This window comes from Drosophila erecta, unplaced genomic scaffold (genome assembly GCF_003286155.1).
Source record: "Drosophila erecta strain 14021-0224.00,06,07 unplaced genomic scaffold, DereRS2 tig00000055-arrow-pilon, whole genome shotgun sequence".
Taxonomy (NCBI): domain Eukaryota; kingdom Metazoa; phylum Arthropoda; class Insecta; order Diptera; family Drosophilidae; genus Drosophila; species Drosophila erecta.
The window spans coordinates 14,396,314-14,413,042 of record NW_020825200.1 but is presented as its reverse complement, the minus strand read 5'-3'; the positions used below and the strand labels follow the sequence as shown (position 1 = coordinate 14,413,042).

The 16,729-nt window shown below is 41.2% G+C and overlaps 1 protein-coding gene across 1 annotated transcript; it reads right to left on the bottom strand.

Moving 5' to 3' along the window:
- Positions 1-375: 375 nt before the first annotated feature.
- On the bottom strand, positions 376-1,289 carry LOC6541985 (hyphally-regulated protein). Its single transcript, XM_001969804.3, has 4 exons — positions 1,123-1,289; positions 859-1,064; positions 596-804; positions 376-528 (listed from the first exon to the last, which is right to left on the bottom strand). The coding sequence occupies exons 1-4, from the start codon at positions 1,189-1,191 to the stop codon at positions 479-481; spliced, it is 534 nt and encodes a 177-aa protein (XP_001969840.1). The 5' UTR covers positions 1,192-1,289; the 3' UTR covers positions 376-478.
- Positions 1,290-16,729: the final 15,440 nt, after the last annotated feature.

The window sequence follows — 16,729 nt, the reverse complement described above, 5'->3', positions numbered from 1 at the left end:
AAAACTCCCGAAAAAACGGATGCACATCGCCCGAAAACGGGAGGGCGGGTGTGCTGCAGTTGTTGCCTGTCCGTAATTTATAGACCCGCTGCCGAATGACATGCTAACTAATAGTATCATCATAATTTATACATACAAATACATTGCATTTGTTATTTATGCCCTTGCCACCCCTCGAAACCAAAGCCACCCCCATCCTCTCGTGATTTCCATACCGATCCCCGCTGACAGAGGTCACAGCACCCAGGAAGGCAGAAGGTCACCCGGCGTTAATGGCAGCGTTTGACCCTCGGCCATATTTGAATATCGATTACAATTAAACGGTCACAGCTGTGGATAAAGGACACGTGATCGCAGATTGATATATGCGATCAATTTATAGTCCTTTAACGAGAAATTTCGATTTATTTGCTTGTAAATACAATTTGTGCCAAATGAGATTCGCAAAGTATAGTTGGGAACTAACTAGTGGGTTCTTCTAGAACCAACTGCCTCGGTGGGATTGCGAAGGGTTCAGATCATTGAGACCTGAAAAGCAAATTTACATGCGATTCTTCAGGGTAATTCAGGTTAATTTCAAATTACAAGGCATTACCGTTCGAGCGACTGGAGTAGCCCCCAGCTAACCTTTGACCTCCATGCATGGCACCAACTCGCATTCCAGCGCCCAGGCCATTGCTCATGCCCTGACCCATGCCTGAACCCATGCCCTCATCGAATCCCATGGACGCAGGCATACCATTACCCATTCTCTGGCCCATTTCATTACCAGGCTCTGGGCCTAGTCCTTGGACCGTAGCCGGGCTAAAATTTTCGATGAAGGTTTTAGATGAACCTAAGGATCCACTAAATACTTACCCAACTTGAGAGTGACCATAGCTGGGCTTAAAGTTGGTGTACATGTTCAGCATGTTCTGGTTGTAGGAGGCGAAAGGATCCCCTGGAGATGCGTGATTCTGGTGGGATCCCATTCCATGGGGACTGGAGCCCTGCGTATAGTTCGCCTGATTCGAGTGCAGCCACTGTCGACCGCCGCCTCCAGAAGGAGCTCTACCCATTCCCATCTGAAATCATTCGGGGCTTAGCCCACTTCGGTTTTCCGAGGTCCGTGGACAATCTCACCTGTGAGTAGTTGGGATTGCCCTGACCACCATGACTGTACTCCCAACTAAACTCCGGACCGTTCTCCATCGTAAGAAAAATTGGAAAATTTCAAATGGTGTTTTGGAAAATTTTGTTGGCCGATATGTTACCTAACTGAATGCCGGACTGAAAATGACTGATCGAGTCCGAATCAGCCGAAGTACACATTAATGTGTTTTCTATGGCTACTTGATTTGGACACTTAACGTGGTTTATTTATGTACAATTCTAATGTTCATATTATTCTATAACACAATAACAAGCGCATTAATCCTTGCGTTCTCACATTATGAATATCATTAGCTAAAACCGGTCTGAGTTCTATACTCGCTCTTAACGGAATACTTGTGATTAAATATTATCTTTGCAGTTCTCACATATTCTTAGTCATAATAAAATTCAAATTGTGTGCAAACACAAACTCATAATAAACATTTTTAATCCCCATCTCGAGTTATTAGCTATTAATGGCAGTTAAAAACAGCCATTCAAAGTTATTGAATTAGTCATTTCAATCTGGCTGATTTATGGAACTGAAGTCCAGATGCTGGTGATAAATAAAGAGCAGTAAATATTGATTATGGTTGTGTTCTAAAAATTAAATGCAATCAGGTGAAAATGAATACAGTGGAATCAGTTGGAATCAGTATTAATATCTTTTTGATGGGTAACTTTAAATAAATATGGTCAGAAAGGGAATCCAGCACTTCAAACTGAAACCTATGTTGGGCCACACTTTGGTAGATAAGGAACCCTGTTATCCTTATGCCGCCTGACAGCTTAGCGACTTCCACCTGTACTCACCGCATGCCGCACAGCTGTGTTTTAGCCGTCTCTGCAAACCAGTTTGCTATCGGTCCGAGTAGTATTTATGTTTCTGGCCGATCGGCAAAACAAAGGCCAGAGACTGACCTACAAAGGAGCTGCAGACAATGGCAGATGACCTCATAAATTGCATCGTTATGAGGTTCATAAATATATTATGGCTTCATATTCATAATGCACTTGAGGCCAAGTGTCGGCATGTCCTTGGACCAGCAATGGTACCTACCTGTCTGCCCAGAAAAAGTATCTCGAGAGTCCTAAGATTTATGGCTGGAGTGGCAAGAGATGAGGGCACGTTAGCTCTGCTTTTTTAGCAGCAATTTAAAATGCATAAAATATTTGATGGTCCCCTTAACTCAAAACAAGGCATCGGGAAAGGAAAAGGAAACGAGAACTGCCCTGCTTTGATCGTCATCTCCCTGATGGCTAATCCCATTTTATGGCATTCGTGCGGTCTTGTGCCGTAAAATTGTTTTGTCACCTGTTGAAAACATTTTTTATTTTTAATTGAAAAAATCTGGGAATGCTGCTGCGAGCTCCAGAGCACACAGAAATTTCATAAATTTCATGACGACCCTCGCTCGGGGGAAAAATGTTTTTCTTACGTTGGCTTGCCTATAGTTTCTATTTTCTCCACCGACTTTTTGTCTAAATTTAAACGTATTTACACGTAGGAAAATATGAATTTCGAGCGCTTAAGGTCCATCCTAATTGCCGCCAATTAACACCTTCAATAAGCCCAAATACCAAGAGCTCATTTGTCAGGGCCACGGGGGCGTTCAAATGCCTTGTGGCCCCGGCAAAACATTTTGATTTATCAACTCTTTTTACATTCCCAACACGAGTGCATCGATCAGAGGCGGAGGACACGAAAATAGCCGCATTGGAACTTCAGAGTCATCGGAGTCATCTGCATTAAGATCCGACAACGACAACACTCGAATCGATTTAACTCTTTGACCCCGCCCACTCGTCGACCCCGATAGATCCAGGTTCCTGGGTCGACCGACAGCCAACATATGCGAGGGTCTATTAAAAAAATTGTTTATGAAAACAAACATTTTCGAGGCAATTAATCATTGGCATCATCGGCGGCGCGTGGGGGAACTTCAGCCATATAGCACCCATCCACCATTCTACATCCACCGTAACCCCTTCATATCGAGCTGCTTCTGCCGTCGATGATGATAATACTGATGATGATCTCCATCTCTACAGCTCTCCATCTGCAGTAGCTGGCTGAGTGCCCCCAGTTTTCATTTGGAAATCGTTTTATGGTCCCATCTTGGGGAACTCATCGAGACGAGGGGAGTGTTAAACGTCTGCCAATTAGTGATGCTTGTTGGATCTGTTGTTGCGATCGTTCTCCTAATTGGCTAAAATATGAAAGGCCTACGCTTAATCACTGGAATAAATCCGCTCGAGCGTATAAAGTTCATGAAGATGCCAGAGTTTATGGGGTGGGGCTAGACTATGTTTAATAAGAAGGGATTCTAATAAAGTGTTTGGGAATGACCCATAATAATAGAACCTACAAGATATTTATATATGGTATACTACGCAAATTGTATCTACAAGATACACAAGATACACAATCAAAGAGCGCACAAGTTGAGCACTATTTCTATTTTGTATTTTATAGATGTATGTTTCCCCATTCGCAATTTTATATTCACCTCCTGCAGTATTGCTGCTATTGTTGTTGACAATTTGCGATATAAAAACTGATGTCCTGTCCGGCAAATATCCTCGGGGGATGGCCGGAATGGATGGGATGGATCTCTGTGTGATTTGATTGTGAAAACCGAAACAAACAAAAGTAATTTTTGAATGAAAAGCAATAAATTTGAGAACATTTATTGGTTTTTGGCTGGCTGTCATGTGCCAAAAGCAGCAGCAGCAACAACCGAAGGGGCATTGCTTCTGCTTGCATCATTTAGCTTTATGAGTCGCACAGGCGGATAGGAAAAGATACAGATACAGATACAGATACAGATACATGTACCATCCATACATCCACCCACAGATGGACAGATAGATGACTCCTTTGGCTTTCGGGGGTTGGGTTGGAATGCTGAGGAATCTTCATTGGAGATTGGCACTGAAAAAATGTTGATATACTTTTAAAATATACAAAAATACTCTGATATTTATGAAATTTACATCTTTTAGTATATATTTAAAAAAAGATACTTAACAATTGCAGTATTGGTATCGAATACAGTTTTCCCCATCTAGCGAATATTTAGTTTTTAATATAGTAGAGGTAAAAAGTATCTCTTATATTTTTAAACGTTTGATGTAATCATTTTAATAGGGTGTTTTGCGCAGTGCACTAGGAAGGAGCACTTGAGCGGGTTTCCGTAGTTCGGGCCTCGTCATTAGTCCCCGCATGGCGCGTGCCCGGGTTTTCCATGTTTTCCAGGTTTTCCCCGAACGGATCCCGCCAAGGCCGTAGAAGTGCAGCGACAATGGGCCGGAATGCTTCCGCAGTTGGCAGTTGCAGGAGGAACACTTTCGCATAATAACAATAACAATAAACCCGGAGCGGGACATGCTGGACAATGGAGGTGGTGCCCTGTGGTGGTCTAATGAAACGGGGGTGGACCCCTTGGCCAGTGGTCAGGGATCAGGGGTCAGGGGTCGGGGGTCTGGGGACGGTGGTCGGGGTCGGGCAGTTTAAATTGTGTCATGTTCGCATTTGGGACACATCCACCTCTATTTACAGGACTTCTGACCATTGTGGCAGGCTCAAAATTGAAATATTACACTTTTCACTCGAAAGCGGCGCTTTGTCAGCAGCAATAACTGTGAAATCAATATCGGAACCTTCGGCGACCTTTTGCCAATCTGACAGATGACCCGAACGTCCTTCTGCCGGTCCATCCTGTCCACTGGCAGGACATTAGCTCAGTCCACTCGGCAGTGGAATTAATGTGCCATATATGACGCTTCAATGAGTGGGTTCTGTCACTTCCGATCCCCATAAACGTGATCCTAATGATGCCACTTTCCAATCCCAATCCCAGACCCTCTGCGCGGTTCAAATGCTTAGGCTGGATACAATGCACATGTAATTCAAATCCTTGCGACATCGTATTGAAATGAATTCGTGGGATAAGCGTTTAATTTAGCAGGACATCTGGAAGTGTTACTGTTATACTAAGGATACGAAGTATAGATATGTTAGAAAACTTAACCTTATTACAGAAATGCCTTTGGAATTTCGAACTGAATCCTGCGGGCTATTGGCCTTCTTCCGCCCCGCCGTAACCTTTGACCCCCGACTCTCTCCGCTTCCCTCCTCGCCCTTCCGCTCCCCCACAACACCAACACCAAAACAGCGGACTGTCAACGCATTGTCAATTCTATTTTTATGTTTTATGTTGCTCGTTTTGTTTTCGATTCATTTATGTTTTCCCTGTTGTTCTAGTTCCCGTTTTGCGTGGCTTCCGCTGCGCTTCATTTGGTCTTCTCAAGCGGTTGTCTTTTGGTTCCAACTTTTTGGTGCCCTGCTCTTGGCCAGCCCCTAAAACGACAACACCCCCGCCCCTGACCTTTTTGTTTTTTTAATATTCGAGTGTAATATTTCAGTTTTTTGTGCGCTCCCTTTTTTCGAGCTGCCTACGCGGGGTTTTGTGAATGTGTGTTGACAATTTGTTGGTTGTTTTGGAGAACCGCTAAATAGCTACAAATTTATGAGCGTAAATAGCCGGCGTAAATCAATTTTTAATGCATTTCCATTTCCATTTGGTGGCCCGCCAAATGTCAACAGTAAATTGATGAGGCGACAGTTATGCATCCGAGAAATGTTTATTTAGAGCAATTCGGGTTTCCTTTGCTGCTCGAGTGAAAAACATTAAGGATATGCAAATGTAAGCAGAACGTTTTTTTCATTGTTTCAAATTCTAAAATTATAATGTGAAAATAGGTAAAAGAATGTGTTTAAAAAAATACTTTCTATCACATTTACAGTTGCCAAACTGTAGAAAATTCAATAAATGTTTTTTTTTTTATAAGTATATCTAAAATATCTAAAATATCAAAATATCTAAATATATCTAAAATTCAATAAATGTTTCTTATAAGTATTATTATCTAAAATTCAATAAATGTTGTTTTTTAAATTGAAATCTAAACTCCTTTAAATTAAATTAAGAATTGTGTAGTCCAAAGGTTAATTTTGCGATCCTGCCAAATTTAAAAGACTTAATTTATTCCTTCGAATTTGCAGGAAAACAGATGAATTACTCAAAACTTAACCATCGCATAATGCATATGTGCAAATGCAAATTTTCACTCGCATCCACACACACACATGAATTACTTATCCTTTGTGCATGAGTGTGTGTGTGGAATTTGTCGCATGTTTGGTTGCAGCTTTTCCATCAAATCCAATTTAATACGCTTAAGTTCTTACTTTTTGTTTTTCCGCCTTGCTTTTATATGTATATGGGAAAATAAAGAAAGCCACATGCAAATGCAGAGGGCGCCCACTTTCACCGCCCACCAAACGATGTCGGCTCAATTTAATGTTATCGATTTTTAATTTTCCTACTTTTTGCTTATTTTTGCTTATTCGCTTACCCGACTTGCGAGCATTTTTAGTCTCCCCAGGTTTTAATGTGAATTACACGGTGACCTGGCCGACCTCCTCCACCTTCGCCACGTATAGTAAATAGTTAAGGCCTGTAATTTAATCGCATTTGTATCGATGCTTTTTGTTTTCCCGCCACCATTGTCTCTTTGCAATTTAGCAACTATTTTCCTGCCGTTTCAGTTTCAATTCGAATCGAATCGAAACGAATTCAAGGCGTGGAAAAATAGTCGCGCTAATACACAAGCGGCACAAAATGATATACATAAGCAGGCATTTATATGGGGCCATCGATTCGAATCGATGGGAAGCCCTACAGATGAGCCAAGTTTGCATTTTCATTCGGTATCCATATTGTTTGCATTGCTCTTTCTTTTTGCCGCTTTTCCGCTGTAATTAACGCTCTGCGCCTTAAATATCGAATTAAAAACCTTTTGTGGAACTTTTGTAATTGGATTTACGACGGCTAAGACTCGTAACGCTTGCTCTATAGGAAATATTTGGAGTGGCTTTTGATATATAGACAAGTGCTGCAGTTTGCAATGATATACAAACTGCCTAAATAACGCTTAAGTAGCTGCCACAATTGGAAATGATTGCTCATCTGGCGCATTGCCGCGCAAATGACGTCCAAAAATATTTCACGCTTTAATTAAAAATCGAAATTGAACTGCCAATAAAATGTTTGTTAACCAACATAACCGCATCTGTTAATGTCCGCGGAAAGGGAGCGCCGTGGGCATATCCATACCATACCATACCATGCTCAATGGAGGGCATCCGGTCCGGAGTAACCGAGCGCCGTGGCCGTGACGCCATTTCAGTGCCTCTTTATCAAATTTGTGATAAAAGGCCGCGCCAATAAATTAAATGTATAAATTCATTTAATGAATTTCGATTTCATTGTTCCAGGCGGAGACAAACGAGCCCGAACCAGATGACGTACTCGAGTGTGCATATTAAAAAACCATCAGCGTGTCAATATGTAATTTGTGTCGTCAATGCAGCCACTGCTCTCAAATAGAACATAAATTAAATATCATTGAAGCACCCCCACTTTCTTGTTTTCGCCGCAGCTGGCTGATGGTTTTTCCGGCAAAGATCTGAGGGTAAACCGAAATTGATTTGCTCCTGAGCCGAGCAACTTCTCGGCTTCGATCGATCGGTGTTGACAAATTTCCCAAAAAATAAAGACATGAATCGGGGCGCAAACAATGCCGGCTACAGTAGCCTTAGGGCCAAAGACAATTACCCGGGCACTCGTGGAAAGTTAGTTAAAAGTGCCCCTGAAGGATCCTCGTCCTCGTACTCGGTTCTCGAATTCTGAATCCCGAATCCTGAATCTCGAAGTTGGAATCTGGGATCTGGGATCGTGTGCAATCAACCGCAGTTTCCCAAACAAAGGGCAAAGACGACACATGACGGATGAGTTGTTTGCGCAACCTAATGAAACACGCTTTGTCTGGAGGATCAGCAAGGATGCCTTCGAGAAATTTGTCAACCGAGTTCATTAAGCCGGCCCGGCCCATTCGGCATTCGGCATCCCGGATCCCGAAGTCTGTATCCCATATCTGTCCCCAGACCATTAAATTCCAATCTGTCGCCGCCGCTCTTTGATGGCTCGAAAATTATTAGGGATTTATTATGATTATTATATTAAGAGCACAGCAGGCCATACCGCAAACAATGAGTGAATTGAATGGACTGGAAACCGGTAACCTGTACCTGGGTATCGCTATTAGGGATTTAGTTTTGTCTGCCACCAAATATTATTTTACATATCAATTATTTAATTGTTCTCCGGCATCGTTGGCTATTGTTTGCCCGATTGTTTGGCAATGACAATTCGGAAAATTGCATGCCGAACATCGAGCAGAAATCCCAGATTTTCACATAATTACTTGGGTTTTCTTGGGGAGCCTTGTGAGTCACACTGGGAAATGTGATATTTCTCCGCACTTAATTTATGGTTGCAATACGGGAAATTTGTTATCCACATTTGTCGCAGATGGAGCAGAGGAAAAGCGCAAGCGGAGATTGGGATCAACGCATATCGATTACGATTTCCAAATAATTGGTTTACAATAGGCAATATGTCATTGGTTTTGGCTGGGGGCTAAGCGATGGCGAAATGGATCAGGTATTTGATATATTTCTTATACTTACACCAATGCAATTCACATATTTATGCTATCTAAATAGAGTTTTTGGCCTTCTTTATATTCAAGAAATGTATAAACTGAATCAGATCTACCGCCTTCTTAAATGTCGAGCTACCTCCTCAATTTCCTCGCTGCCATTAAATGGGGGATTATAAATGGTATTCAATTAAAGCGAATATAAAATGCAGGTGACGTCTTCTACTCGTTTAATGAGAACATTAAAAAGATATCAGAAATGAGTCAAAACTCGTCTTTAACCTTCCATTTAACCTCCTCCCACAACGACGACACCCACGACTTCAAAGCAGAAAAACCATGGGAACGGAATGAAAAGCCATCGATGGCGAGATTCATGGGCTTTTCTCCACCGTTCATTAGCCATGCAAAGCGTGAGTCCGAATTTAATTTCAATCAAAATCCGAATTATTTGAAAATCAAATAAAAATCTGGAAAAAATGAAGCCACTTGCTCGCATTCTAATCAGAAAGGTTCGAGGGCGGGGGCAACTTCAGGTATTTTTTCCTGTGTGAAGCGGTACATAAACTATTTCACATCTCTTTGTCGGCCGACGGCTTCTTTCAAGCCCGGCTTAGGAATCATTTTAAAGGTAATAATTCTCCTTTCATACCCACGTATTGAATTTAGATGATTACCTTGACATGCTGTTGAGGTAAATGGTGTTAGGGCAACGTAATTTAATAAATTTTCCGAGGGAAAACCTACTGTCGATGATACAAATCGAATTGGCAAAACTCCTAGAAGTGAGTTATATTTGCAGTTGGTATGTCTTTAAATGGAGAGGTAGACACTGTCAATTATATTCATTTTGATTATATATTTTTAACATTTTTCATATATTGGGAGAATAATCAGGATTATAAGATTAGCTTATAGACATTTTAAAAAGGTAATATTGCCTGCACAAAAACATTCGGTGTGTTTTCAGCCTAATTTTCTTCCGACGCATTACTTCCATTCTTTATTGCAGAGATTTTTGTTATTTTCCCTATTTGCATATATGGAGTAGGTATTTCACTTATGCATATAACATTGAGTCAATAAAAGTTTATGCTAAGTCCGCGAATAAGGATTCATATGAGAGCGAATGTTTATCCTTCCATCACCTATTCCCATTTGCTAAAGTCCCCGCATTAGGCAAATTAACTGCCTCACTGTTACTCAATACACTGAGGAAAAATGCGGAAAATTAAATGAACTTAAATTTATTTCGAGTTGTGTACAGCACTTTATGTAATTTTTAAAATATCCCCTGATAAATGATTGACTTCTTGGATTTTAAAATTTTGACATTCAGTAATGTTCCTCGAAGTTACGCCCCACTGCTTATGAATTAGCTATTGGGCCACGTTCCTTGAAGCAGGCCTAAGACCTTGGCACACTCCACCCCACCTCCTGACCTGCCCACCCCCAAACCACCCACTCCCCCACTGCCTCCCCCTTGCCACCTCGCCCATGCAAAGTTTATTGTCGCTGGTAATTCGACGAGTTTTTGTTTGGGGTTGCTTTTTTATCGCGGAGGGTGCAGGTTGCAGGGTGTCATGCGTGTCGGCAAAGCATATGCATAATTATTTAATTGAATTAAACAATTTCGTAAATGGTAAATGATGCGACAATATGGCGGCGTCGTCGCTGCGCCTCCTTTCGCCGGAAATTTGCATAAATACATAATTATGGCGTTACATTGTGCGATGTGGGTATACAGATATATACATATATACAATACGGGGTACGATTGTGCGAGTGCGTAATAAAATTTGCATGGCTGGCAGAAAAAAGCTTTTACGAGTCGAAAACTCAGATGGAAGGAGGATTGAATGGAAGACTCTCGTCCTTGTCAGTTGCCAATTTTGATGCGTCGGGGGTGAAAAGTTTTGGCTCGGATTTCACCAGTGAATGGATCATTAAATCCGCTAGTTGCTCAAGATTCATGACGAATTTAAGTCTACGAAGGGAGTTAAGGAAACTTCAATCAGTTTGAATATGTCAATGAGTTGATGCCATTGTAAATACAAATGATGCACAAAGTTAGTTTAAAATTCTAAGCATCTGCGTATAAATTGATAAGAACCATCCGAAAACATCCATAAATCCATATGTATCACAATAGCTGCCTCTTCATGTGCCAGCGAATTATGCAAGGAATTATTCCTATTGCCGAAACATACATAATCTCCTTATAATCCGGAATGAAAAACCAACTTACACGAGCAACTCATTTCGAAATTGTCACAGCACTCGGAAATGAGTGACAAAAAGGGAACTTCCTGCTGGCTGGATATGAAATGGAATCATAACAGGATCACAGGATCACCGATAACAATGGATAACCAGGGATGTCCTGTGTATCAGTATGTTTGTGTTCGTTCATCCTGCCTAAACAAATATCGCGCTTGAGAGCACAACAAAATGTCGAGATCGCCTTTATAGGGAAAGAGTTGCGTTCGCTCCTCCATTTCGAATCGAACCCATTCACCCCTTAAATCTGAAGCCCCTTGATTCAACTCTTTTTTGAATTTGCCACAGTTGAATAAAAATAAAACTACTTCACGGAGATGCAACAACTGGCAAACAAGAGCTAAACAATTTGTTAGAGACCCAAATATAGGGCTTGTTGTTGTTTCTGCTCTTTGGAATAGAGGACGCTAGTAGTGGCCCAATTTTGGCTTTTTCGGCGGGATGTGGGGGATCCAACGTGCCATTGACCTGATTAACATAAAAATGCCCGCAGTTTTCCCCCTCTTTTTTTGTGGGTTTTTCTTTTTCAATTTGCTGCTCTCGGTTTCAGTTGTATGCCCATCTCTGTCGCCCGCAAGCGAACTCGGTCGGCTATATACAGATATATAAGTTACTATATAAGACATTTACACCCATACGCAATGGAAATTTGAACGGGCGCTGGGGAAATAGCAGCTGACAAAAAGTGAAACTGCGAGACGTTGGCGACAAAAAAGCCAGACCCAGACAGTGTTAAGGGGGTGCCAGGCCAGGGGTTAAGGGTGGGGGGGTCACCCGGGGGCGGAGGACAGACATGGGGGCGTGGACGGACAAAGTTTTTTTCGGCGGGAGTTGCCGCTGAGGGCAGAGCAATTGGCAAGGACTCTCGCTTAGAAGCCACCGGAAATTGCCCCAGACAGACAGAGATGGATGCGGCGAGTGCGACAGAGAGAGATGGGTACAAACCCACACATGTGCAGGGCCTAGAAGAACGCTAAATACACGCAGAAAAATGGGGGGTTTTATTTTATTCTAATGCACTCGCTGCATTTCGACAGGTTATGCATTTATCCGGGATAAATTCAGCATAAATTTTAATACAGATTTACAAATAAGAATTAAGGGAAGTGTGGTAAGGAATTATTCACAGGAATAATACGGACTGTGTTGCATTGCCTTGCACAGTGCAGGACCCACAGAAACCCAACAGGAGCATGAGGAAATGCGAGGACAAGGACATCGCCGCCAAAGGGGAAAGGGTGGGCGGTGGGGCCCAGCCACTTTCGTCACTCTTCGACGCATCCTGGAATGAACGGGGAATCCCCCTCATAATGAAACCAGCTAATATATCTTGTTGACGTCGCCAGCAGTGGCAACAAAAAAGGAGGAAACGACATCAGAGGACCAGAACCCCAAAACCCGAAGCCGAAGCAAGAGCAAAAGCAGCACAGACATGTCTATTTTGGACCATATCGATTTTGTCGGCCCCCTGACTCCCCCCCTCCCCGCACCCCGGGGATGTGGCTGAGGGCGTGGCCAAGGATATGGGTGGAGCTGAGTGCCTGAAGCAGCCCGGCTAAATGGGCCAACATTTAAATGCAACAATTGTCATTAAATTTTCATCGGACGCAGGCGAAAGGCTTGCGGAATAATACGTTTAAAGCTGTTGAAGATTTAGTTTGTTAGGTGAAGTTGTAGGATTTGGATTCTGTATGTTTGTCATTATTATATAAATTATTATAAAATTATTATAAAAATTATATATAATGAAAGATATCCAACATCTACGAGTAATGATAGCTACTACGTTTAGGTGAGCTGCTGGAACTTAGAGAGCTACATCTAAATTACTTTCCTAAGAGTCAATTAACTTAAAGATATAAAATGCCTAAAGATGATTTATTAGATTCGCTGCGGCCACAATTACTTGCTCAAGAATGCGGCGAGGCTCTAAATCAGCTCAACATATTTGCTCAAGTGATTTTAAAATATGATTCGAATAATTTATGTGAGCTGGGAATTCCACAACCAATTGAAGAATTCCTCCGACATCTGGTGGGCACTTGGAGTCCCATTCTGGGCGGGATTTCACCGATCTGCTCCGCATGCACATGTGGCTGCCACGAGCCAAGTCTGTCTCGTATATGTTCCCCCCAAAGTGTTTTATGCTGCTTTATTTTATGAATTCCATTTTCATTAGGAGGGAATGCAGCGCCACATAAATTTGCCATTAAGTGATCGAAATGATGATGGTTTTTAGCGGGGGGCGGTGTGGGGGAGTGGGCGTGTTAATTGCCAATGGCAGCCGCAAAAGTTGAGTTATGGGTAAAAGTTTTCTCCGCTGGTTGGAAAAAATCGATGGAGGCACTTTAAAATGGGCGCCAAGCGAGAAAGGACAACACTGGTTGGATACACCCGATATGTATCCAGCAGATACATTTTGCAGTTCTCCCTCGCACAAGCGAACTGTGTATTTACCTAAGCAAAAAGACGCCCCAGGGGGCGGGGAATAGGAAGTCCTGGCCCGAGACTGTGTCCTTTTCGCTCTCCCTCACTCTCTTTGCACTAGAATTTCTTAGTTTTCCCAGCGATATAGATTTTATGTCGCCCCACAAGGAATTCTTTTGCTTCGTTTAAGTGTGTAAATGTTTTCGCCCTCGGAAAAGGAGCAAAATTTCGTCGGGAATTTGTTTATTTGTGTGAGTTGTTCATCTGTGCGAGGCTGTTGACATTGGTTTCCAGTTTACAAAGAAATCGATTAAACGCAATCGGGTAAATGGCCCAAAGTGTCGGAGCCAAAAACCAGCCACCACCACCGCCACCGCCCACAATCCCACCCACCGAGACAAGGTCAACTCTTAAATGCCTGCCAGTTTTCGGGTTCCGTCTCTGTGTTCTTCGGCAAGAATTAAATTTCCTTCAGTTTGAAACATTTGGAGCGCAGGTTGTGGGAAAGGTTATGTATATTCAGTAAACTAAAACAAGCTAGTCGAAATAAACATTAGTATAGAGCAGTTAGGTAGAGAGCTAGGAGCTTGAAGAAAAATAGAGCAAATGGATATGAAATAAATACAAGAGTAAAAACAGCAGAATAAACTGTAAGTGACCAGAAAACGGAATTCTAATTTAAAGTAAACCCTAAACATGATATGCATTTTCTTTAAACTTTAAAAACAGGTTAGTAAATATCTCTAGAAAAAACAAACTGAAATAACTTGGTAAAATACGGAAATAAATTGAAAAAGCAAACCAAATATAACGAGATAACAGAATACCCAAAAATACAGAGAATATATAATGGAACTAAAAATGTCACAGATACAATGCACTGAAAACATAGTAAGTTACACAACGCATACACGCAATTTGACCGGCAGAGTATTCTAATTTAAAACAGGCCCTTGAAGAGGAAAGCCTCTAAACGTATCGATTCCCCTGAATGTGTCATCGTTAACATAAATCAGTCGAAACGAATCAAAAACCCATTCGACCCACACGCAGACAAAAGAACCTTCGGTACTCGTAAGTACTTAATTTTACGGCAAATGAGTAAAATAAAATTAGAGAACTTCTCCAGCTTTAATTTCAATTTCAAATTCTATTTCCATTTATTTTATTACACCTCCCGCCACACGTGAGATATAATATATTGAAGACCCAGCAATCGATCCTGACCAAACGACGTGCATTTTACATTTTATTGGAGTTGAAGATGGTTAGGCGTTTGGAGTTTGAACTTTGGGCCAAGTGCCCAATGATTTAGGTCATTAGACGTGGCCAAGGCAAATTCATTTAAATTTATCAAATACTGATTGTATCAACATAAATTCTATTCTGTTTCGACTTTACCAAGATGAATATTATAAAAGTTATATCCCTAAAATCCCGTTTTTCATAACTTTGTTTTCAGATAGAGTATAATATTCCCATATGTAAGAAATGGAACCAGCTTTCTTCTCAGATCCACCGAAATACCCCATAACCTTTCCCAACCTTCTCACGTTTTCTTATCAAAAATAATGAGGGAAACCGATAATATAAAAGATCTTCCGCTGGTTCCTTGAAGATTTTGGTTTTGGGGTAAGGGTCAAGCGAAGATTTGTCGCATTTGCTGCTCAAAATGTGTAGTAATAATTTATTCGAAAATTTAATTATGTTCTGGTCGGGAAAACGCTTTGATTTGTTTTCCCCTCTCACTCGTTATACTCGTATTTTTCTATGATTTTCCCCTAAAGTTTCTGTTTCGTTAACGATTTTTATGATTGTGGAGACAAATCGGCGTCATCAAAAATTGTTGGATGGAAAACGAGTTTCGGAATGATTTGCATAGAAATGCCACTTGCCGTCTCGCTCTGTTGCACTGTTGGTGTGAGAGGGAAAATGGGTACACCGCCATGATTATTAAAAAACGGGAAGATCTTTGATCCGAACTTCAAATGGGTTATGGGATCGGTTTCTGTTTTCTATGGGTATTCCTTTGTGATAGATGATGTTGCTGCGGGGGCACGACTTCTTAGACTTTGTGTCTCTCGATGCTGCCATCTTTTCCAGTTTCTGTATGTCTCTAATTCCAGTTTCACTTGTGAAAATTCCATTTTAAATACTATAGGGGTACATATCTCTCGTACAGACTGGTAAAAGCTATAAGGGATTTCAACGAGAGGGTTAGTTATTATTTGATATCATCACATAAGTACGTGTGTATAGGTGGGCAGGATCTAAATTTTTAAGTAGGGATGTTCGCGGTGGTTGGGAAATCGGAACGCATCACAGTTTGCATTGCGTGTGCTCTTTGTTTGATCAACTCACTCGGATTCATTTCGCTCTTATTTTCCATTCAATTTTTATCACAGCCATTTTGAAATTTTTGTTGCCACTGAATGGTTTTTGGTAAATCATAAGTGCCAGCTGTTAGCCCTTCCCCCTAAATATTTAGGGTTGCCACGTAGATATCATGCAGATTTCGAGATACATTGCATATGGTGTGTGCATGCGGTACGTGATGCACTCAATCGAAATTACCCGAACGAAATCAAATGAAATCAAATCGATTCGAATCGAATACAGTTGAATGTAAGCTGCAGTAATCGTGTGACAAACGTACATGCATAATTCATGCGAGCTTAGGGATTATTTTTTGAAGGCTTGAGAATTTGTGAGAATTTCAAATCTTCAGCAGAATATTTGGGCCAGATATAAACTGTCGTGAAAAGTAAAATTATACTTTTTTATGTTAATTTTTTTTTTTAATTTATATAAATTATTTATGCTTATACATATATCCATATCACAAACTATAACCTAATAACTGTTTAATTTCAATATATTTTAGCTAATCTAACTCCTCCTTCAAATGGTTTTTATGCTAAAGAGAAGGATATTCATACATTTTGTATTGTTATTTGAAATATTCAAAAGTAGATATTGTTTACCATTTACTTATTCACTACTATTATTTATTTTATGCAAATTCAGAGTCTCTATAAATCAGATCTCTCCATATTCAAGCCAAGGGAACGCATTTTGGCAGCTTGTACAATTCCCGTCGGCAAATCGCCGGCCAATTTGAAATCCCTGCTGCAAAAAGGACAATCGGCGGCCAAGACGCCGTCGTCGTCGACGGGAAGGAGAAGAAGCAGCTGACATAAGGGAAATATGGATAAATAAAAGGAGCGGCAAGGACCGCAGCACATAAAGGAAAAAGATGATTGGGATGCCGAGCCAACGAGCAGTCCCAAAATAGAAGAGGAAACAGTGTGGAAAGAAA